This window comes from Caretta caretta, chromosome 17 (assembly GCF_965140235.1).
Source record: "Caretta caretta isolate rCarCar2 chromosome 17, rCarCar1.hap1, whole genome shotgun sequence".
NCBI classification, from domain to species: domain Eukaryota; kingdom Metazoa; phylum Chordata; order Testudines; family Cheloniidae; genus Caretta; species Caretta caretta.
Window position 1 is genome coordinate 19155747 of NC_134222.1, and position 25140 is coordinate 19180886.

Genomic DNA, 25140 nt, shown 5'->3' on the forward strand with positions numbered 1-25140 from the left:
AAAATTGGAAATGTCAGCATGTGCGTAACTTGGACTGAAGTTCTCCTAAAGCAACTGTTAGGGGGCTTATTCCTTCACCCACTTACTTCCCTGGTCCTTCTCGCATGAACAGAGAGCAACAATACCCGAATTCCAAAGGTGCAAACAATTCGATGTTTATTGGGGTGAACTTCCAGCAAGCATGATTCCAGTTTCCTTCCTTAGTATCCTCCTTCCCAGCTCTGACACCACAGAGCCTTACACCTGTGTCCCTGTTCCCATTCCTACCCTTAGCCAAACATGATTCCAACTTCCTTATTCCCATTCCCTGTTCCCATTTCCCCTTTAGCAAAACATGATTCCAATTTTCTTACCCCCATTCCCTGCTCCCATTTCCCTCACCCACACCCACCTACTTCCTCCTTGACTACAGATTATATAGTAAAACTTGAGTTCTGCTTAGCTATACCTTAACCAATCATTTTCCTGAAATTTAACTAACCAATCCTAACATATTGTAACATGATTATGTAACCAATTATATCCCACCACCTTAATTAGTTTACACCCAGCAAAATTAATTATATAGCAGACAGGAACAATCACAGAACCAGACAGAGATTATACAGACAAACAATAGCAAAGTGGGAACTATAATGACAAGACAATATAGAAGTGAGGATTTCACATCCCAGCTATTGATAAGTGAGTTCTTGCCAGACAGGATGCTATCAAACTAAGTTTCCTTTTACATTTTCTAGGCACTTCCCTTTCTCTGGAGGTGATAAGAATACAATTCTGTCCTGATAGTGCCTAACAGCCCAATAGCACCTTATTTCAATGTGACTAGGTTGGAATGTGAGGATGTGACTGTTCACTTCCCAGCTTATGGCTGCCTCTGCTGCTTAGCCAAAGGCCTTAGCCTAAGAACAGGGCCCAGACTGTCACAGTAAGAGAAGGCCCTTACACCAGCAGACAGTGATTTTGATTCTTTCTTTTATACCTCTAGAACTAGCCAAGTGATAAGAATACACCTAAATTCTTAAAGTACAGGCCTTTGCAGACTGGCCTGAATATCTATATTCTAACAGCAACAAGTATTGTTTTAACTAAACTAGAAAGTCTATTTATGATTTAACACACTGTCATTCTAGAACAATTCTGTTACCTGTACGAAAGTTAAATTTACACTCTTTGCATAGAGTGTGAGGTAATTATTGAACTGAACAGTCGGAAGGAATCAGATTTACAACAATTATATATGCAGTGGTGGTGTAGCCGTGTTGGTTCCAGGATATTAGAGAGACAAAGTGAGTGAGGTAATATCTTTTATTGGATCAACTTCTCTTTAAATCTCTTAAATTTTGGCATGTTGTGAGTATTACCCAAAGTAAAAATGGGGTGCAAATCAAAACCCAGATCCAGACATCCCCTTTCTCTTCCTGTTGCACTTTGGGAGAGTTTCTATATGGATATGGACTTTGTAAGTTGGACCATATTACTGTGGTCTATGATTATGAATGGCTAGCACCAAATTTATCGTTCTGTTATCGTGTCTTCTAGATCTCGCATCCGTCGAGAGCTGTTCATTGAAGAAATCCAAGCAGGAAGTCAGAGCCAGGCTGGATCAAGTGACTCTCCTTCAGCCAGAAGCAGCAGGGCGGTTCACAGCTCTGAGGGAGACAGTTGTGATGGTGTGGACACAGAAGGCCCACCTGAAGGAAAGCAAAGTGGTCTGGAGGCGGACGAGTACAGCAATGCAACCACAAAGTCTCAGGGAGGGCAAGCAGAGTTGGCTTTTGAAGCGGGGGAAGAGGTACCACAAGATGCCAGAACATCAGAGAAAACAGAGTCTTTCCATTTGGGAATGGAGAGCCTGGAGGATACTGATGATGAGGGTAGGCTCAAAGCACCACGTCAGAGTTCTCCGCCAGGGTCTCAAAGTTCAGGAGAAACTCTGGAGACAATGCCAAACTCTGCTACAGAAGAGGATGCCTCTACCTCAGCTGCCTCCACCTCAGTCCTTACAGGGGAGAGCTCCTTCAAGTCAAAAGAAAGTTCCGAGAAAATGTTGAGTGTGCCAAGTACAAGTTCCACATTGGCTGCAGGCTCACAGAAAGCCAACTCTATTCAGAGTTTATTCAGCTTTTCCGAGGCAGCAAGGTCCAAGAACACGCGGGACAACACCTTGAGGAAAAAGAAAGCAGCAAACTTGAACAACATAATACACCGTTTAGAGAAGGCCGCTAGTCGAGAAGAGCCCGTCGAATGGGAGTTTTGAGATTAAACTCACCCAACTCTAGAGAGCTGGGAAAGTTAAACTGGACCTCTACTGGTTTTATTGTGTTGCGCACTTACCGCCCTGCAGGCCACAGGGCAAAAACGCCATAGGCCAAGGTGCATATAGAAAACAAAAGGAGCGTTAAGCCCAATTTATGTTTGTGTTTTCAAGGAAGAAAACTGAAATGTGTGGTCAAGCTTTTTTGTACCCTGAAGTGTTTTTATTAATGCCCTAAGTGATTTCCACAATTTCTGGAATAACTCATACAGCTTTGCCTTGTGCCCTCCTCTTTGGTGTGGGCTTTAAAAAAACAAAAACATAAAAAAAAAAATCAAACCCACATATTTAAAGGGGGCTTTTTATCTGCCATCTAATGGCTACAGAGCGATAATACACTATTATCTTCTTAAACCAGGAAAAAAGGGGAGATTTTTCAAAAAGGAAAAATAAAAAGTTTTTTGTAGCTGTTCAGTTGCCACTAAGAGATTGCACAGTCAACCGACTCTAAACACACTAGTTTGGATTCCTAAATATTTTCAAGAAAAGAAAAGAATCGTGTTGTTTGAAACTTTGAATTAAAAAAAAAAACACATTTACTCCACATATTTTTTAACAAAACAAAAAAAGTCACATCAGGAAAATATCTTAATTTGTGGTAGCTGACTTAGTGTTTTCTTGTAAGTGAAATAGAATATTGACACGTAGTGCACATTGTTTCATAGCTTTAACTGATTCTGGTCTTTTGCAGACCAGAATTTGTTTAATACACTCCATTTTAGGCCAAATCAGGACAAAAAAAAATCTGAATCTAGGTATTTTATAATCTGCTTTTTAACCTCTAACCACAGAGCACGCTGATCAGACCTCATATCCAGGAGGTTTAGGAGACAACTTAGAATAGCATGTACTTGATCATTTCATTTGAATTGTGGTATATCTAGTACCTTTTTGTTAAAGAAAGAGAAATGAAAAAAGTTGGCCAGTAACATTTCAGCCTGCAGCTCTGGGGACATATTTTACAACCTGTAGCATACAACTAACCTGAAATCAGTTAAAGTTTCATTTACATGTGTAACAGATGTCACACACCACGAAGAAGGAATTGGGCCTGCCTCAGATGAAGAGATGTCTTCCTCCAGTAGGTAGCCATTTACTGACTCTCTTCCCACCACAAGCACTGATTTAAATGTTTTAGTTTGTGGGAAGTTTGTTTGTGTAGAAAAAGAATACGTTGCAGGTATCAGATGGGCTGTGACCAAGATGTAAATAGCCCAAACTCCAAACCAAAATATTCATGCTCTTGAATCCCAGTCCAGACTATTCCGCCCTTCAGATTATTTTATGCACAGCGTAAAACTTTTGATCAAAGTACAAATCAAATTCTCACTTGTCTCTGACTCCTCCTGTTGTCTATATGTATATGCGTGAGCATAGAGGTGTGTGGAAGGATGTGTGTGCGTGAGTGTGTGCGTGCAATTTTATACGTCTGTGTATTTTCTTATGTACTTGTGCACACATAGAGTGCATTACTGCCACCTTTTTTCAATAAGCTGTTTTATCAGTTATGGCTTCTACAAGTTTGCTAATTTAGACTCCTTTATTGCCATATCTTTAAAACTAACAATAGATGATTTCGGTATATATATATATATTTTTTTTTTGCTTATTTATAGGTGCTGTATTTTATTATCTGATTGTTAGGAAGGGATGAAAGGGGGCAAATATTCTTTAGAGGGATAGACTGCCGGCAGTATTGGGTATAATTTACAAGATGTAGTTGTCATACTGTATATTATTGATTGAAGACTTTTTGACCGTATTGTGTATCATTGAAACCTTTGTCTTAGGTCAGCATCTTTTGATGACACTTTAATGGTGCATTCATTACTTTTTAAGTTTAATTAATATTACTTTTTTGATTTTGGGGGGTGGGGAGAGGAGTTCCAATTTTAAAGGTATGCTCCCAATATTACACCTCAGTGTGCTTGTATTAATTAACTAGTAGGACTTTGACTGTACGATGTGAACCCACATTTCTTGCATGATGTTTTAGAAATTATGTATTTCATTTACAGTCTCAATGTGCAACAGCAGCACTTAGTTCAAGTTTTCACAAATTAAGAGTCACTACACTTCAAAAAAAAAAATAGCCTTTTCATGAACACGAAAAGAAGGCTCTAGGAGGCTGAAAGGCAGAGATTTATTTAACTGTTTTTACTGTTACAGTCATTTCAAATTACCTGCTTGGGTAACCAGAGATTTAGCTTGTGGTGCACAACTCAAATTTGATAAACAGAGACAGCAACTGGCCCTTTCTGTGGTGAGCGAAGACAAAATTTGGAACATGTGATCGCACCATCTAGAATCACTGTGACTTCTTTATAGGGACATAAAGTTTGGCTGAGAAAACTTCCAGCAAACGACATGGTAAATCAAAACATTACCATTAGAAATCTTCTGTTCACCACAGTGTCTCCTTACAAGCAAATGTTTTGATTTGATTTATAAAATACAACTCTGTTTATGAATGTGTGTTCCATTCAAATATATGTACCTGAACATGAGTAATAACAAAATATAAACATCTTCAGTTCAGCCAAGAGACAGAACTTCTAATTTTCTTATATTTTCTTGATATTTTCTTACATTCTAACTTAATCAGTTTCCTTTGTTTACTTTAGAACAATATATTTGCCATGCGTTGCCACCCTCTGTTTCTATCAGGTTGAGATCTGGGTGCTTGATGCAGTCAAGTGGTTAAATTTTGCTTGCTTGTAGGGTGTTTTTTTTTTTTTCTATTTATTATTTTGCTTAATTAAGGTCCCCAGACCTGTTGTGGAATAAGTGTGTGTCTTTATTGCATTCAATAATGCTTACTGAGAGCTGTCACTGAAAGCAAAATTTTATTTACAGCATGAACCCAAATGCAGCATTAAGGGTTAATCTCTCTTCTTGATAAGCAATACTTAAGTGCCTTCAAAAGTATCCTTTTTGTTCTTTCGTTTTGTAGTTTTCAGGTTTCTGCTAATTACATTAGAGGAGCCAAATACTGAAAAGTGTCTGCTTATTTTTGTTAATGCTATGTCAGTTTTCAAAAAGCGTATTTGTAGCTGTCTTGTAGAGGATGTGTTTCCTTTATAACACTAACAGTTAATTGTAAACTCCATTATACCACTTACAATGCATAGAATTTTGTTGAATGAAGACAGCATTCATAAGTCACCCCATTCTGCCAAGGGTTGTCATCAGTATTTATTATAAAATTAGTCAGATAAAATGCTCTTGGTATTCCCTATATTTTGGCACTTTATTAATGCTTTAGTTCCTTTTGTCATTTCATGCATAATGTCATAGGTAAAAAGTATGTATAACTATTAGAATGCCATTGGGATGACTCCAGACTTCCAATTAGGAATCACGTTACAGTTCTTTGTCAGATACCTTACCTTACTCTCCTGTTTGGAGATTTTTTTCCTTACTAGTTTTCCAAATTGGCAAGACCTCCCTGGTTGAAAAAGGGTTAAATTGCATCTGTGGTGAATGATTTTTAGCTATATTTCTTCATGCTAATGAAGTATGTTTGAAATTAATGTTGTTAGGAAAATTAGTATTACACTCCTAGTCTTCATTACTTGATAAAAAGCTACTGGAGAAGTAATGTAAAAAGAGTTGGACTCTTCAATGCTTTTCAGTCATTGATTAGTTGAGAGTAACAAAGGTGAAAGGTTGTATAAGGTGCTGCATGTTCAACATGTGGGGCTGTTCTCTATGCATAGTTGTTTTATAGAGTTAAAAAGACTGAAAAGCGAGCACTTGCTGAAGGCATGCTGTTTAGTACTTTTCCAGATAGATGAACATGCATATATGTCTCTAGCATTACAGGTTTTCTGCAGACTGTTTCCATTTTTATGTTCTTTAAAAGCATTTTTTAAAAACCTTTGTTTCTGTTTACAGTTCAGACTTTCTCTAAAGCAATGGAGGGATAGGCCTCAGGCTGTTTTAACCAATATTTTTATACTGCAGGTAAAATTCTGTCATTTTTATCTCTGGATGGGTAGTGCAAAAAGGAGAGGACAATACTGAGATTTAACTAAGTGTGATGGTCTCTTTTATTATTGTGTTAATGGAGAGCGGATGAAGCATGCCTGTTGATTATAATTGTTCCATTTTTATAAATACGATTTCCTTTATCCATGGAATCACAAGATTTTCTTACTGATAACAAAACCCTTTTTCTTTTGTTAGAATAGCTATTGAATGCCATGGAACTCAATCATTTTAGTTTAGCTTGCACTCCTGCAAAATTTATAAATAGACTTTGTGGGTAGAGTCACTCCTTAAGGAGCCTTGCATTGGTGTGTTCTATCCATATCATCTGTCAAATGAGCTGTTTAATAATAAGCTCTTTACTAGAATAAGATATCTCTGAAAGTAAAAATCGCATGCCTTTCTCATTAGCTAAGAGGTTTTTGCATTAATTTTTAACGTAACCTTCATGTGGGGACGCTACAGAGAAGGGGTTAATGAACACTACAGAATTCTATGCAATATTCTCTAGTCCTCATTATTTTAAAATATTACCATTTTGCTATCTTTTAAAAGTGAAAACAGCGATCTAGAGGAAAAGTGCGTCATCCCAGTGTTAGCTCAAGTGAAATTATAATGCTGATTAATTTAAATAAATTAGAGTGAGGGGAAAATCTGACAGAATAATGTGATAAATATGATAAAAAAAAAAATAGCAGTCCCCACTAGCAATGCTGCAGTCCAGGGTCTGTCAGAGTTTCCATCTTAAAATCCCTAATTTCAAGGGTTTTAGAACTCTGCTATAAAATGAAAAAAATTGCTCTTGGCAAGAACTTGGTAGTTTAGAAATGGAAAAACATTTTGACCATATTTAAATTATAAAAATACCAAAAAAGTAATTGGTTTCAGATGCATTTTTGCACTTAAATCCAAAACAGCTTCCTCATTTAAACTGAAATGTCATTAGTAATACGGACTAATGCCTTTAGCGGGGTTGCTAAGAAATCAACAGTGTTATGTAGCAAAGTGATTCATTGCAAATACAATAAATAAATACATTCATAAAGATTTTTGACATGCAGATGGAGGGTCCATTTGTTCCTTCTCTTTTCTATCTTTGCTTTTCTTTTAAGCAAGTGAGTTCTTTAAATCATCTCTCTTGCTTATATTACAGCCCAGGTATATCTCTATGTATACTGGATCTTAAAATCACTCCATATACGGTACTTGAGTTCCATAGGTTCTAATTCTGAGGATTTCATGGAGATCGTAAGAGAGAGAGAGAGAGAGAGAGGAACAAGAGGTGTCACTTGGTCTAAGGCCTAATCTTATGTCCATTGAAGTCAATGGAAAGTCTTTCCTTTGACTTCATTATTTGTTCAGCCCCTAACAAGACAGGCTGCTTATATCTGATCTCCCACAGTTAACTTATACAGACATAACAAGTGTAAAACACAGCATTCAGTTTAATTTACTATTATGCTAGGCTTTCCAGTTTCCATGGCACTTTCTGTGGTCCCTCTAGCCAAGCACTAACATGTTTTCCTCCATGTCATACATATAATCAAACAGTTTTAAATTAAAGAGCCTGTAAAAAATTCTGTATAAATACAAGATTTTCAAAAAGTACCAAACAACTTAAAATATAACTCCAAATTACTTTAAATAATGAAAATAAACATGAGCCTGTGAGAGCAGGGTTCCATTCTTGGCTCCGTCATTGGGGTGACCATGGCCAAGTCACTGCCTCTCTGTGCCTCAGTTTCCCCATCAGTAAAATGGGGATCGTGATACTGACCTCTTTTGTAAAGTGCTTTGAGATCTATGGATGAAAAGTACTATATAAGAGTTTGGTATGTATTATTCATCAAAAATTGTTTTTTCCTTCCCTATTCATTTTTATGGCTTTAATATAGTTAATATTGAATAAACCATGTATTAAATATATGTAACAATAGACTTTAAGAAAAATAAATCCATTGTTACCATACGTATCCAGGTACTTACTTTTATGGCCTTTATCACCCCAGTATCTGAGCTGCTAAATTTTGTGTGTAATGCAATATGCCATATCCTATTAATTACAATGATTAAAAGACCCTCCTTTGGGGAGGGTCAACTATAGGCTCCTGTAGTCCTTAAAAACCCAGTTAAGCCCTGAAAATGTATCTTAAGTGGTGCTTTTGTGATGGTTTTGCGATGACCCTCAGCACAGTGATGAGTTTCACCTTGTTCTTTGGCATATGTGAAATAAATTATTTGGTCTCAGGTCAGTTCCTCGTAGAGAAGTGTTCACGTCCCAAAAATTAACCACACAACTTTTTACTAATTGGTACCCTTATTAGCATCCTCTGTAAAGGCCAAGAATTGATTGGCCATGGAGACTAAACACCCTTCTCGCCCCTTCTATGTCAGGCCCAAGGCACGCTGACGGAGAGGGGAAAGCGTGCACTGCTGAACCTGTTGTGTGGGTAAAAAATGGACTTGAGTCACCAGGGTTGTCAGTTCATCACCATTCATGAGCATGTTCAGGCACAAAAATGTGTAGAAGAAACAATATCTACTTTAAAATTATACTCTGCTTATTTAATCTTTTATTTTTTGACCGATGTTTGCCAAAGGACAAGTTTTGCCATCATACAAGCATGCAACTCTCATTGACTTTAGTCAAAATAATGCGTGTCCAAGAGCGCAATCTAGAGCTCTTTCTATTACTAAATCTGGTGACTTTGCTGTATCAGTTCAGTTTCTCTATTAAACTGAAACAGTCAAGTGAGCCCTGACCATATAAAAGTTAAATGACAAACAGTCATATTAGGAAACTACCATAAATACTAACTGCTGCCCCACTTCCCCCACTCCATCCATCAGAGGCATATCTATGGCTGTTCATTTTATTTTTGGAGATATTTGTACTACCAAGTAAAGTACTCATCCAAAGATCCACAGAAAGTGGAGAAGAATCCCAAGAATTTCCTGAAGTAATGGTGACAGGAGTTCTTTGCATAGTTACTGTGTAATTTTGTGGTAATGTTTGCAACAGCACAATCTTTCTATTGGTAACAATAATAATATGTTAATTGTGTTATCACCTTCTAGCTGTGCGGGTCAATAATATGCATTTTTTAAAGTTTTTAAACATGTATACTTACACTATTCCTGTTTGGAAAAGTTCCTAAATATGTAGCATATTTACAATTTAGGCCTTAGTGGCTCAGTAAGGAATTGCTATAGTCTATCAGGTAAATTATATGCTTTGGGGCATGGGTGGATGGCAGGTTTAAAAATGTTATTTACATGCTAATGTGTATATTAATGCATAGAGTGCCATTTTCCCACTTGCTAGGCTAAATCCACGTTGCAAGAAAGTGACTGCAGGCTTTTGAGGGATCAGATTGTTTGGCCATGCAGGTTTAATTAACATGAAAAATAAAAAGTTCACATTTAGAATACACAAAAGTAATGTCAAGGGTCTGGCTGAAATGTACAAAAGCTAGATAATTTAGAACTAAAGATGAAATCACGTCCTAAACTCACCCTGTAACTGTGTAAATAAATTTTGCTCTGAAATGGCTATCGGGAACCTCATGCACTAAGCACTCTTACATGTACAATATGAGCTGTTATGCCTACATACAGTATGGTCAGTTAAAGGGAGCAGCGTTCCCTCCTTTACAAAAATGATTTTTATTTTGCAAACTCTGTATATTGGTAGGTTTTAAAAAAGGAAGAATTTTTCAGTAAACTAAACCAAGTGACAAAACCAGCAGTTCACCTCTGGTGCCCCTGCAGGCTGAAAATTCTACTCCTGAGGTGTATCTAATTGAAATTGCATATTGTAAGTTCCTCACAGGACTTTGATTACTTTGAAGGAGCAATATATTTTTAAAAAACTAAGCATTTAACTGGCTTTATAAATCCAATCCTACATATGTGGGACTAAAAAAAAAATAGATCTCCATGTGTTATAAGACTGGTACTTAGTCAGGGTTCACTCTGCATTTCTCTGGCTTTTGTTAGTTTCCATTAGACCCTTACTGCTATTTTAATGTATTATTTGTGTGTAAATTAATTAGCTTTAAAAAAAAAAGTGTTTCCAAAGCACCTAGTTACCTCTGAATAGCGAGTATAATATATACAGTAAGTGTTAACTAGCTTAAAGGAGGGCAGGTGAAGAATAAGCAACACGACTATATTGTGCTGTCGGGTGGGTTTTGTCTCTCCCCACTTTCCCCTCCATAAGAGGCTTCCATTCCTTTTTCATCCTCCCTGGGAATGAAGAAGGTCACAGATTTCCTGTTTGTTTGTTCTTTGCGGGGGGATGTTTTTAGATTATTTTGAAATGTTTTTAGTTTAAGCAATATTATCACACAATTTCCTAGCAGTGTTTAGCCTGTACGTCTTTCATAAAACGTGCTATTTATCAAACTCCCTGCAATCAGAAAGATACGGTGCCTTCTCTCCTCATCTCTTCCTCGAGAGTGACCTAGCACACAGTGACCTAGACCTCAGCACACGCAAAAGCCTACTTTTTATTTCTGAAAAAAAGACCAGTCAAGGCACATTTCCGTAGCCCTGGGTTACTGGTCCCTTTGATAAAGAGCACTCAATACTACCGTGCATTTAAAGCTTTGTGCAATAGAAGTTCTAGTTTTATATTTAGGAGCTAACACCCTGTACACCCAATGTAGGCAAATGTAAGCTTTACTCTAGGAGGATTCAGGTGACTGAAGAGTATATTCACAGTGGTTATATTTGCATGATGAAATTTTGGAATAAATAGTCCACCATTGTGCAACAATGTCTCTTACACTCATAACAAGAGTCTCTCAAAAATCATACTAATGGTCTCTCAGTGAGCATTTAAAAAACTTGATTGGTCAAGCACCCATGTGATCTCCAGCTATGGCTAACTTTTACCATGTTCTTACATAACTTTAAAATATGCACATAACGTGTTCATTTCAACTTCCTTAGCCATATCATCTTCAAATGGTGATACGCCATAAGGTCATTCCAGTCTAACTGGGACTAGTGAAGAATAGGGTTTTTGTCCTCTACATCACACTCCTACCTCCTCAGTCAGTACTAGCTAGCCTTTGTTTATTTCTAAAACTCGCTCTTTACACAGCAACATATGTCTAATTATATAAAAGTTTTTCATCATTAGAACAAAACAAAATTCTGGTCTTTCCTATTTCTAGTGAGATTACTTTAAAATGCCTTTCAGAGATTTTTATATATACACAACAGAAGTATACATATCACTTTTTATTGCTTACATGGACATAGATGGTCCAGCACACCAAACTCATTCTATTCTGTTCTGTTTAGAAAAATTGACCTATTCTGGGAATTGGATGGGTTGGCATGTACTTGACTGATCAATACCCACATCAATATGTTGTGTTTTCTGGAGTAATCCACTTAAAAAGGACTCTGTATAAATGTCTACTAAATATTTGTATTTAAATATTAAAAACCATTTAGTATTGAGATTAAAAAGACTCAGTTGTGAGGGAAGAGACTCCGATATAAAGAGAGACAAAAAATACCCTAAGCCTCCTAGAGCCTCTGTTAAGATTTCATGAAGATGCAATATCCCTTTGTCAAGGTACATTGCAAACTGCTCAAGAGTATTACTTTAAAACAAGAGAGACTGGGTTCCTACGATGTTCGTCTTTGTTGGCACGTGTTTTGATTTCTGCATTCATAACTATTTTTTCTTACACATGAAGTTGGTCAAAACAATCTTGTGCAGCAACAACTTTTCCTGGTATGAAATATGAAAATACTAGTTGTAAATTTGTATCTGTGCTGACAGAGTTGTTTGGTTTCTTTGCAATGTAGAAACACATTAAGACAAGCATTCTGTGGGTAGGTAACAGTTCGAGAGAGAGAGAGCGAGAGAGAGAGCTGCTTAAACAACAACTGAAATGTTGCTTTAGAAATAGCCCTGTTTATATGAGAGGGGAATGTGTCTGCTTGGGGGACAATGTCAAGGGCCATCAGTAAGCACTGAACCAGCACTGGCCCAGCAAAAAAGAGCCTTACAGAAGGCAAAGATGTAAGGAGCTGTGATTGTTGCATGGCGCATCACCTCTTCTGTGGATTGGAAGCAAACTTGCACTTTGCCTTTTGTTTTTTTTGTTTTGAGGACATCCCACTAAGAACATCAGATTAATTTTTCAGAAATAACATTTTTCCCAATGCCGTGACATTCTCCTTCTAGCAGAGGGGGAAAAAGGCCCTACATTAAACTATTAGGTAATTTCTGCTAAAGGTTTTCATTTCTATCAGAATAGTCTATGCATTTCTGTGTTGAAAGCTGTTTTCTGCTGTTCATTTTAAGAAGACAGGCACTGTCTGTCCCACTCTCTGTAAATGCTCCAAGAATGTCAAGTGTGTGAATTTGGACGTTAAATCCAAAGTAAATTGAGACTAACTTGTTTGGGAGTGGGGGTGCTTTTGTTTTTTAAAATTGTTTCCCTCATGTCCCTTTTCATTTTTATTAAGAAATTAACTCTTTGCATTTGTGCAATAACTACTTGCCATGATAATGGGCAGACTTTTGAAATGAATGCCCTGACTACTAACACAGCACAAGATGAACTCAGACAGATAAAGTGGTGTACTTTTTCCTGAGAACTTTTTTGTTTTTAAATAATAAGCTCAGTTTTACCCCCGTGTATTGTGGTGTCTTACATTTTTAGCAGTATTTTATATTTTTTCTGTAACGCACTAAGTCTTAGACATTTTTAGAGCTTGTTTGTTATGTTCACAATCACAAATTTAAAAAAAAATCCTCACAAAGAACCAATTGACCAAAAAAGTGTCATTTTTTTTGTACAAGTAGCTTTGAGAAGCCCACGTTGTGTTGCTGTGACTCATCTTTTGTAACATTTTATTTCTTGGTATTTGTTTAAACATAAAAGTAAAAGTTTATGTGGCTGGCAATAGCAGGGAAGTACTCCCTCCGTCAGCAGAATGGCATTGTTTCTTCTGTCTTTGTTTGGTTAGCCATATAATGTTTGTTCTCAGCACTGTACAACGGTCCCTATATGATATGGAGAAGCAATATCACTGTATGAAACTCACATGATGTATTATTATTATTATTCACTAGCACCCTAGGTGTGATAATTGAAGTAAATATCTTTTATACAAACACAATAATGTGTGGGTTGTCTTTATTAAGGTGAGAGTTGAGATCTGACGGTCAAAGCAGCAAACATTTACATTGGTGGTTTTGATCATTTTGCTAATCAGTAAGGGTTTGGGGGTTTTTTTTGTTGGTAATTGACTTTCTAGCTTTGTATCTTGATTTCGCTGAAGAATCCGTTTTCAGTATCTTAAGTACTTTAAATGGCTATCTCCCATTAAATTCAGTATAAAGATTCCCATTTCAGTGGGAGTAGGATTGGATACTTAGGCAGCAAAGACTGGTTACGTTCTGAACTTGAGGAGAGAGATGAGGACCAAAATAGCATGTTAGATTTTTTTGTAAAATCATCGATTGTTGAGGTTACCAGTGACTTGTGATCAGAAGTGCTTACCATTCAAAAATATAGATGTGGCAGAACTTTGGCCAATATTTGGCTTGTATTTGACTGTATTTTTAATGGATATTCATAAAGAAAATTGTTTTCTCTTGTCGTGCCTTAAAATGTTAGCAGGCTGTTTTTTCCTGTAAGTATATTGAGTGCTTCCTGCAAGTTTAGAATTGAAAATTTGGTATTAAAGTAGTTATTTAGATTCAACAATGAAATTCTTTTTGAAAAAACAGTAGAAATCTGTAGCTTGAAATGTCTTCAGATTCAGTTGTAATGCATGTTTGTTTCATACTCTTTTACCAGTCCTGTTGTGATGTATTCTTTAAATTGTGACTTTGAGGTCACTGAAATTATTGCAGGACTGGGACCTAACCATATAATGTCTCCTCCTCAGTATCCGTGTATAGGCCTGTCTCTTTAACATTTTTCCAGTCCTGCAATAAGAGAGTATATATCTCTTTTTTCAGTAACTATTGATTATTCAATGGAGTTCACACTGCATGAGAGGAGGAATTTTAAAGAGCTAAAACTGTAGATTTTGCACTGTACTGTCCCACATTGTTGAGCAATATTTGGTGGTATGAAGTTGTATAGATATTAACCAGCTTTTTCCATCCCTTCAGGCTGTTCCAGAAATTCATCCTATAGGTTTATAGTCCGCTAAATTACATTAGCAAAATAACTATTGAAGTTCAAAATGAAAAGCTTGTTCATTCTGTATCTTTGCCGTCTCTGGCTTTGCTTATATTTATTATCTCAGGAGAGGACATTTATCGAAATACAGTATTAATAATGTTCAATACATTTTATTTAACTTTCATTATTCTGTAACTGCATTTCTTTACCTATGACATGTCTGTGACAGTTTGTTTAGTAAGATGTAAAAATTATAGTTTTAAATAGAAATTTTAATAATATGTAATGACTGATCAAACTGTTGATTTCTAGGAGTATAATAGGATTGTCTCGTGTAATGTTACCTCAGTCATTTTAATGTTAAAGTACCTATGCTTTAAAAGCAGTCTCACTCTGCTAGTTCATCTTCTGTATATATTTATAACTGTGCATGCTTTCAGGCGTACTAGGTTATGTTAACACCAAATATACTGGAAATGTACATGTAATTATGCAAGAGAAGTGTACCATTTTCAAAAACAGACAATTGCATCTGAACCTACACTGAGGAATTGGGGTTTCTTTTTCAGTGTAGCATGGAAACATTTTCCTGCTGTAAAATCAAATTATGCTCTTTGGCCCAAGTCCTTCTGAACTCTTTGCAGTTGAAGAAAATCACCTAAAACGGTGGGGTTCTGCATTAGTTAGGAGCAAGTCTCAGAAAGCTGAGAGGTGTGCAACCTGCTATTTTATGGAGTTACAAGAAAGAAATATGCATCCTATGTGCATCCCAGATCTTAATCTGAAGTGTTATGGGAAAGCCGAGACACCTGTCTCCAAAAAGAGAGGCGTGGAGTGTTAATGCCAACAGGCCCTTAGTGCTTGCTACTACAGCATTCCTATATGCCATTGTTGTTTTCATTTTAAATGGCTTCTTCTAGTGTCAGATGCTTTGATGATGCCCTGAGATTTTACAATGGAAATTGTAGTGTCAAGCAGACAAGCCTTTACTGTTTTTATCAGGAGAAAGTTTGTTTCTAGTATCTAACATTTTCTTCATTCTCTATTATTTCTTTTTGTTGTAATAAAGGTGATGAACAAACTGTTTACATTAGAACATTATTTTACTGTATTAAACAGTTATTTCTTTATTGCTACAAGCTGGAAGAGATGCTACGAGGAAATTATGATGGTTTTCTTGAACTTATTAGTTACCCATGTATGATCCTTTAAAAATCCTCCTTCATGAGAGAATTTCCTGCCTTACAGAGTGAATTCCATTGATTAACACTAAGTTCCTGGTTTCGGGGGGGGGGAACCCCTAAATCACCCATCCTTTTTAGGGTTCCAAATTCCATAGTTACAGCAGGTGTCATTTTTTAAAAAAAAGTCAGGATTCTTTACTGCATGGTGTCTCGGATATCAGCATTTCCCCTGATAGCTGGAAAAGGAAACAACCAGTAACTGTGGAATCTGTAAGTAAAGGTTGACTTTTAAATGACAGCCACTGAGTCTTGCGGATGTGAGCCCCTCTCAGATGTTTATGAAATCTCAATCCTGTACTGTACGTGTGGTCAGTACTGCAGTACTTCGATGCCAATGTATACCAATGTGAGTTTTTGTTTTTAAATCTTTTGAACTCAACATACATTAGGCCAGTTTTTCAGCATAAATAAGCATAGTTCTATTTAAGTCAATGGAGCTGTGCTAATTGTGTAAATTTGGTCCTTGTCTTGTTAGTTCCTTTCCATTACATAAGCTTTCGAGTGCTGCGCACTGAATATGTATAATGTAAGCTACTGTCATAGTGAATTTTGGTAGCTTACTTGATTAGTCGGCTCTAATTTTGCAGTGACTACCTTGGAGATATTTCCAAGTGCATTGACAAGAAACTGGCTGCAAGAGAGACTGTATAAAGGACGTTAATTTATTGTAATGAGTGTGTTGTTTAGCCAAGATAAAAAGTTATTTCCTTCTGATAATCCTGCTACTCTAGATGGGTGTGATAATCTTTTCCAGCTAGTCAGACAGGCAGATGCTACTGAAGATCAGATCAGATCACCAGCCATGATTCTTTTTTCTCTTGCCCCCAGTTTGCATTGTTTGTATGAACAGTGCAAGTGACCTTTTAACTTTCATTTCCAGTATAGTAAACGTGAAAAAATAACTAATGGTTCATTGCAAGTTGGACAGGAAGGGCAGAAGCTTAAATGTATCTTGAACTTTTCAGGCAAAAGACAATGGGGTATTTGGTCTCAGATGCCACAAAGCAGCCTCTTGTTGCAGTGAGCAGTGACAGGGACATCAACATTGTCATAAAAAGAAAAGGAGTTCTTGTGGCACCTTAGAGACTAACAAATTTATTTGAGCAAAAGCTTTTTGATGAAGTGAGCTGTAGCTCACGAAAGCTTTTGCTCAAATAAATTTGTTAGTCTCTAAGGTGCCACAAGTACTCCTTTTCTTTTTGCGGATATAGACTAACACGGCTGCTACTCTGAAACCTAACATTGTCATATTCCACCTTTCTGACCTGATCTTGGTGTGAGAGGCACACTTTGCAGGAAGAAAGGGAAGAGCATCTATGAGCTCTCTGCATTTCTTTGCTTTTGTGCATAGACCTGATAATTGTCCTGAATAGGGTATTCTCTTATTCTGAGACTGTAAGACAATACTGTACCTGGCCCATTCTCCCACTTTTAAGTTCTAGAGACATAGTAATGTACATAGGAAAGCCATTCCATCTTAAAATAGTCATGGACCTCTGTCTTTTCTGATCCAAGTGATTAAGAAAATTCATCCCCTTCTAGTGGCTCTCTGAAATAAAAGGAAAAAGTGGCAATAATTTATTCCTTCCAGATTGGTCCTTTTACTCATTTAGACTTGAATGAATTTGCTTACTCATCTGGGGCAGAAGAATCAGACGTCCATGGTTTGAAGATGAGGTCTTTTCTTGATGCATAAATGTGTCAGCAGATGTTACCATTGGCTGTCTCTGGGCTCCTTTCTCCTTTTTCCTCCCTCCCCCAACACACAATTTTTATGGATTCCAGTGGGAAAGGCATGACGTGTGTCAAATGCCAGCTGATTCCAGAGTTCTTTGAGTGTTGCCATAATCAGTTTCCTCTTTTGGGGTGCACCTGTGCACTGAACCAGAACCCTTTGGAAAGATTTATGCTATATTCTGAAGGTCTGCAGAGAGACCAGTGCACTTCAGCCAGGAGACTTTTCTAATTGTTACAGCTGAGCTACAGATTGGGCAGATGTGCCTGAGCGTTACAGGGAGCTTTTAGAGAATGCTTTTCACAACTTTCTGACCCTCAGCTGCTATCTTTTTTTGCCCCCTTTTTAAACTGAAGAAGGTGAGATGCTCTAGGAATGGTCTTGTGCCAGGTACAGATGTAATAAATAAACACAGCTTGATTGCTACTCATCTGTAAAGTGACTGACTAATCTGACTTCCAGCCTAGCTCTATCTTCTGGGCATATTTGTCGCCTAGGGTGGTGATCTGAGATCTGACTGGCCATGCCTCCTTCAGACACTATTAAAGAAGAAGAACTTGAAGTAGTTTGAACTTTGCACTGCTCAAGACAAAGGTCAGTTTGTCTGACACCTGGAACAGTCATCCGTGCAGAGTGGCTGTCTTTGTTAATGAAGGCCTGTGAGGCATGGTTCAGTATTTTATGGAAGACACCAGCCTTCATCTCATCAACTTTATGGAAAGCAGAGTGACAATATTTGGCCCCTCCTCAAATAATTGATTATTTTTTCAAAGTCAAATATCTCTACACTCCTGATGAGACTATTTTGGCAGGAGTGATGATGCTTCTGTTATATCATCTTCTATGAGAAAATACAAGTTGTTTTGGATTCTGACCTCTATAACCTCGTCAACAGGAATGTCCTTTACTAATGGCATAATTTAAACTTCAGTGAGGCAGGTACTAACTGGTACTTTGATAGGCAGAAAAGACTGATCTCACTGGAGATTTGTTTTTTTGTTTGTTTTTTTTTAAATATGGAATGCTTCACGAATTTGCGTGTCATCCTTGCGCATGGACCATGCTAATCTTCTCTGTGTCGTTCCAATTTTAGTGTGGATCTGATGCAAGGCAGAAAAAGGAGACTACAGCATTATCAGCACTCCAATCATGTCTCCAAGACTGCTGACCCAAACACTGAACTTCCTGCACCAAACAGTTACCTCTCAGATGTAGGTTCAACCATGATCTCTGTATCTATTAGAAGAGAAGCAGGGCACTAGGGGATGAGGGTGCCATCTCTCCTTTCTTTCTTCCATTGCTGAATGCTGACAGAGAACTCTCCAGACCCTCTCAAAATGCATTGATGTACCCCAACTCAACAAAGAGCCTGAAACTAGCTCTAACTGATATGCCAGTTTGGAAGCTCTCCCATCAACAAGGATTAGAGCTATGACTCCTAATACTTGTGGACCCCAGCAGTGAATTTCAGACAGGGGGAACATCTACTGGGCAAGTGCCCTTCACCAAAGCATCTGAGGTGTTGGTTAGGGAGGTCAGACATCAATATCTTGCCTCCACAAAAAGAGCAATATGTAAACGTGATTTTCTTTCTGGGCTCTAACATTGCAGCAGGAGATTAATCTCATTGGGCTGCAAAGGCAGCTCCTGGAACAGATATTCCAAAAGAGATTAGAATGTACTTTCCTATGCAGACAAATATACATATCACCTTAACTGCTTCTAAATAACTATTCACAACAAATCAGTCCTAACTAGGGGGAGAGAAAAAAGAAAAGATGATCAATAAGCTAAGAATGTTGAGGTACCAGAAGGTGTCCTGACTTGCTGCTTCAGTGCCTGGGTTCCAGCCCTGGCTGTCACAGACTAGCTTTGACCTTGGGTAAATCACAGACTCCATGTCTCAGTTTCCCCATCCTTCAAGTTGGGATAGTATTGACCTATCAAATAGGGGCATTGCAAGTCGTAATCTCTGTAAAAGCATCTTCCTTCCAGTCAATAAAGTAATCTTAGAACCTCCAAGCCATCTGTGTTTCAGTGCACTTCCATTCTGTCTGTCCACTTCTAAGAGGATAAAGATAGGGTGGTTGTTTTTTTTTAAAAAAAAAAGTCTCTTCTAGCCTGGCAAATCACTGCTGTTCTTGTTTTCTACAGAGTTATCTAAATCCAGGGTGTCCAGGACATTTAGAAAACAAGCTATCAACTAGTGGAATCATAAAGCTTCCCTCTTCATTTGTCAAGCCATATAATCTCAAACTAAATTGCTGTGGCATCTCAGTTTCCTCCATCTGTGGAAACAGATGCTGCACATGATTTGCCAAGAGAGTCCAGTCACTAGGATTATTTCCATGTCTTGAAGTTCTTATCACTCTGAGAACTGTCAGGGTTTCTTTATTATGAACATGCTTCTGATGTGTGTGTACATCTGCTGGATTCTTAACTACCATGGTTGAAGTGCCATCGGAGGCTCAGGCTGTCAGTATTTTTTTTTTCTTGATATTAAAGACAAGAATTTTAACCTTCAGTTTAAGGAGAAAAACTGTTCAATTCTAAAATTGACGATACTCTCACAAGTGAAAAGGGTGGGCAAATAATTCAGTGCAAGTTGCTATCAAACTTAGCCAGAACATTCATGATTGGTCTAAACCTATTACAGTCAACCTTTTCGTACAATCTGTGTTCTCTTCCTTTGGATGTTAGTGTGGTCAGCCCTAATCTTTTCAAGTGGACAGCAAAACCCTTTTAAGACCCAGAAGGCCTGCATATGCCTTCACGTATGATGCTGTCCATCAGACAGTAGTTTGGATGGTTCACTGAAGAGCACTCAGCGCTAGCATTTTCCTTTTCAGTACTCTCTGGTCAGGAGATGCCTTTATTCACTCCAGTCTGCCAGGTCAGCCCTTCTGCTCATTAAATGATCCTTTTCAATAATCCCTGTCATAAGAGTCTTCTTCCTAAATGATCCAGTCCTTACAAGAGACTTGCTCCAACTCCCATTGTTGTCAATGGGAGTTGGATCAGTCCATAATTTGAGTAACTCAGAAATGGTTCTAAGATCTCATACCAAAGAAATCAAGGGGACAGAGGCTTTCGTTCGTTATGATTTGACACCTTTCCTTTCCTAAATCAGGAAGATTCTTTGTGCCCTCAGTTTCTGGGAGGCATATTTGCACATGGCCACTTGCCCCTTAGTTATTTCCTTTTTCAGATGCTGGATTCCAGTTTTCAATTGTGTGCATTTCATGAAAACTTTTCCCTCAGCCTTTTGTGTTTTCACTAAGCTCCTAACCATAATGGCTTCTGACCTTTTATCCTCATGCAAGCTGTCTGATTATTTAAGAGGCGTTTTCCATCACTAATTTCTATGACCCAGTTCTCCAACTGGGCCATCTCCTCCACCACCTGAAACATGCTCACCCAGCCTCAGCATCCCCCAACTAGCTCTTTTCAAGTCAGAGGGGATTGCACACTAGGGAAATGGATTGACATTTCACATGCATGCCAGTTCTCATCTGACTGAAGTGTGTCATTTAAATTGCTTCCTGACCTCCAGGGACTCTTGTAAACATCACCCCATAGGCAATTACCCAATAGAAGAATTCATTTACCAGATGGAAGCCCCAATTTAGCTCTTATTCCCGTGACAGTGGTGGTTTTGCTAAAATCCAGGTGACAAGATTCAGGTTTAATAGAACAAAAGACGTACATGGAGGACAGCGTTTATAGCCCAGTTAGAATCAATAGTGGCAATATATCTCAACTACAATTGAGATCACCTTAAACTAGTTATCTTGCAAGGATTTAGGGCTCAATTCTCATCTCACACATGGGCATGCATCACTCAGCAGTCTGGGAATCTTGCTGTGCTTATGTCAGCTTGTATAGAAACCCCAGTTTCAGGATATACAACGCTGAGTGCCCATATGCCTGAGATGAGTTGTCTTTTCTCTAAACCAAAAGGATATTCTTTGCCAGGCTCATATTCCTGTCAGCCTTCTCAGGCAACAAAGGATGTTAAAGACGGTTTTGTCTTTACTGCGGTGGATCAGAATTCCAGCATTGTACAAATGTCAATCCCCAGCCCCTGGCATACTAGTTAGAGGAATCCCAGTGCCACCCACGACAGAAAGTCAGACAAATTAAATTACCTTCCCACCTCCCTGCTGGCGCAGAATTCCAATACAGTGCTGGTGGAATTAGAAAAGATAAGCAAACAGGATTTGTCTTGGCAATGGTACCCACTGCCAGTTACGGCTTATCTCATGAATGCTGCCAGTATTGTGAACAGTTTAGGTAGGGCTCCTTGTTGCTCCTCAGTTTTCATATCATTTACACAGCAGAATAGCTTAAATCAAATGAGAAAAGAAGCATGTGGCAAGATCATTCTGTTGCAATTATGCAAGATGTCTGTCTTTGAGAACTTTAATGTGATTTCTAGCTCTTCTAGTAAAATCATGCAACGATGCATTCAAAACTGTTTTGTTGAAATTACTAGATTTAGACAAAAAGAAAAGGAGTACTTGTGGCACCTTAGAGACTAACCAATTTATTTGAGCATGAGCTTTCGTGAGCTACAGCTCACTTCATCAGATGTATACCGTGGAAACTGCAGCAGACTTTATATACACACAGAGAATATGAAACAATACCTCCTCCCACCCCACTGTCCTGCTGGTAATAGCTTATCTAAAGTGATCAACAGGTGGGCCATTTCCAGCACAAATCCAGGTTTTCTCACCCTCCACCCCCCCACACAAATTCACTCTCCTGCTGGTGCTAGCCCATCCAAAGTGACAACTCTTTACATAATCAAGTCGGGCTATTTCCTGCATAGATCCAGGTTTTCTCACATCCCCCCCACCCCCATACACACACAAACTCACTCTCCTGCTGGTAATAGCTCATCTAAACTGACCACTCTCCAAGTTTAAATCCAAGTTAAACCAGAACATCTGGGGGGGGGGGGTAGGAAAAAACAAGAGGAAACAGGCTACCTTGCATAATGACTTAGCCACTCCCAGTCTCTATTTAAGCCTAAATTAATAGTATCCAATTTGCAAATGAATTCCAATTCAGCAGTTTCTCGCTGGAGTCTGGATTTGAAGTTTTTTTGTTTTAAGATAGCGACCTTCATGTCTGTGATTGCGTGACCAGAGAGATTGAAGTGTTCTCCGACTGGTTTATGAATGTTATAATTCTTGACATCTGATTTGTGTCCATTTATTCTTTTACGTAGAGACTGTCCAGTTTGACCAATGTACATGGCAGAGGGGCATTGCTGGCACATGATGGCATATATCACATTGGTGGATGTGCAGGTGAACGAGCCTCTGATAGTGTGGCTGATGTTATTAGGCCCTGTGATGGTGTCCCCTGAATAGATATGTGGGCACAATTGGCAACGGGCTTTGTTGCAAGGATAAGTTCCTGGGTTAGTGGTTCTGTTGTGTGGTATGTGGTTGTTGGTGAGTATTTGCTTCAGGTTGCGGGGCTGTCTGTAGGCAAGGACTGGCCTGTCTCCCAAGACTTGTGAGAGTGTTGGGTCATCCTTTAGGATAGGTTGTAGATCCTTAATAATGCGTTGGAGAGGTTTTAGTTGGGGGCTGAAGGTGACCGCTAGTGGCGTTCTGTATTTTCTTTGTTAGGCCTGTCCTGTAGTAGGTAAGGTTGGAATATGAACAAGAGGCTGCTCGGCAGCTCTCCAACACGAGTTTCTACAAGCCATTACCCTATGATCCCACTGAGAGTTACCAAAAGCAACTACAGCATTTGCTCAAGAAACTTCCTGAAAAAGCACAAGATCAAATCCGCACAGACACACCCCTGGAACCCCGACCTGGGATATTCTGTCTACTACCCAAGATCCATAAACCTGGAAATCCTGGGCGCCCCATCATCTCAGGCATTGGCACCCTGACAGCAGGATTGTCTGGCTATGTAGACTCCCTCCTCAGGCTCTACGCTACCAGCACTCCCAGCTACCTTCGAGACACCACTGACTTCCTGAGGAAACTTCAATCCATCGGTGATCTTCCTGATAACACCATCCTGGCCACTATGGATGTAGAAGCCCTCTACACCAACATTCCACACAAAGATGGACTACAAGCCGTCAAGAACACTATCCCCGATAATGTCACGACTAACCTGGTGTCTGAACTTTGACTTTGTCCTTACCCATAACTATTTCACATTTGGGGACAATGTATACCTTCAGATCAGCGGCACTGCTATGGGTACCCGCATGGCCCCACAGTATGCCAACATTTTTATGGCTGATTTAGAACAACGCTTCCTCAGCTCTCGTCCCCTAAAGCCCCTACTCTACTTGCGCTATATTGATGACATCTTCCTCATCTGGACCCATGGAAAAGAAGCCCTTGAGGAATTCCACCATGATTTCAACAATTTCCATCCCACCACCAACCTCAGCCTGGTCCAGTCCACACAAGAGATCCACTTCCTGGACACTACAGTGCTAATAAACAATGGCCACATAAACACCACCCTATACCGGAAACCTACTGACCGCTATTCCTACCTGCATGCCTCCAGCTTTCACCCTGACCACACCACACGATCCATCGTCTACAGCCAAGCTCTGCGATACAACCGCATTTGCTCCAACCCCTCAGACAGAGACAAACACCTACAAGATCTCTGTCAAGCTTTCTTACAACTACAATACCCACCTGCAGAAGTAAAGAAACAGATTGATAGAGCCAGAAGAGTTCCCAGAAGTTACCTACTACAGGACAGGCCTAACAAAGAAAATAACAGAACGCCACTAGCGGTCACCTTCAGCCCCCAACTAAAACCCCTCCAACGCATTATTAAGGATCTACAACCTATCCTAAAGGATGACCCAACACTCTCACAAGTCTTGGGAGACAGGTCAGTCCTTGCCTACAGACAGCCCCCCAACCTGAAGCAAATACTCACCAACAACCACATACCACACAACAGAACCACTAACCCAGGAACTTATCCTTGCAACAAAGCCCGTTGCCAATTGTGCCCACATATCTATTCAGGGGACACCATCACAGGGCCTAATAACATCAGCCACACTATCAGAGGCTCGTTCACCTGCACATCCACCAATGTGATATATGCCATCATGTGCCAGCAATGCCCCTCTGCCATGTACATTGGTCAAACTGGACAGTCTCTACGTAAAAGAATAAATGGACACAAATCAGATGTCAAGAATTATAACATTCATAAACCAGTCGGAGAACACTTCAATCTCTCTGGTCACGCAATCACAGACATGAAGGTCGCTATCTTAAAACAAAAAAACTTCAAATCCAGACTCCAGCGAGAAACTGCTGAATTGGAATTCATTTGCAAATTGGATACTATTAATTTAGGCTTAAATAGAGACTGGGAGTGGCTAAGTCATTATGCAAGGTAGCCTGTTTCCTCTTGTTTTTTCCTACCCCCCCCCCCCCCCAGATGTTCTGGTTTAACTTGGATTTAAACTTGGAGAGTGGTCAGTTTAGATGAGCTATTACCAGCAGGAGAGTGAGTTTGTGTGTGTATGGGGGTGGGGGGGATGTGAGAAAACCTGGATCTATGCAGGAAATAGCCCGACTTGATTATGTAAAGAGTTGTCACTTTGGATGGGCTAGCACCAGCAGGAGAGTGAATTTGTGTGGGGGGGTGGAGGGTGAGAAAACCTGG

The 25140-nt window shown here is 38.9% G+C and overlaps 1 protein-coding gene, 1 long non-coding RNA gene and 1 other non-coding gene across 9 annotated transcripts in view; 1 reads left to right on the forward strand and 2 right to left on the reverse strand.

Annotated features, from left to right (window-relative positions):
• CUX1 (cut like homeobox 1) overlaps positions 1 to 25140 on the forward strand; it is a 398832-nt gene that overhangs the window by 335187 nt on the left and 38505 nt on the right. For 5 of the 6 annotated variants that reach the window (XM_075120956.1, XM_048824335.2, XM_075120957.1 and 2 more), the window contains one exon: positions 1543 to 13462. The exons of the other annotated variant lie outside the window; for it this stretch is intronic. In XM_075120956.1, coding sequence (XP_074977057.1) covers positions 1543 to 2260 — 718 coding nt within the window. In that variant the 3' untranslated portion in view covers positions 2261 to 13462. Of the gene's footprint in view, positions 1 to 1542; positions 13463 to 25140 lie in introns of those variants that run through there. 6 annotated transcript variants of the gene reach the window in all.
• Positions 131 to 25140, reverse strand: part of LOC125624055 (uncharacterized) — a 119438-nt gene continuing 94428 nt past the window's right edge. For both annotated transcript variants that reach the window (XR_007353194.2, XR_007353193.2), the window contains exon 5: positions 131 to 2166. This is a non-coding gene — a long non-coding RNA (uncharacterized LOC125624055). The remainder of the gene's footprint in view (positions 2167 to 25140) is intronic.
• On the reverse strand, positions 18465 to 18570 carry LOC125624163 (U6 spliceosomal RNA). The gene has a single exon (XR_007353222.1). It is a non-coding gene; the product is annotated as a U6 spliceosomal RNA (small nuclear RNA).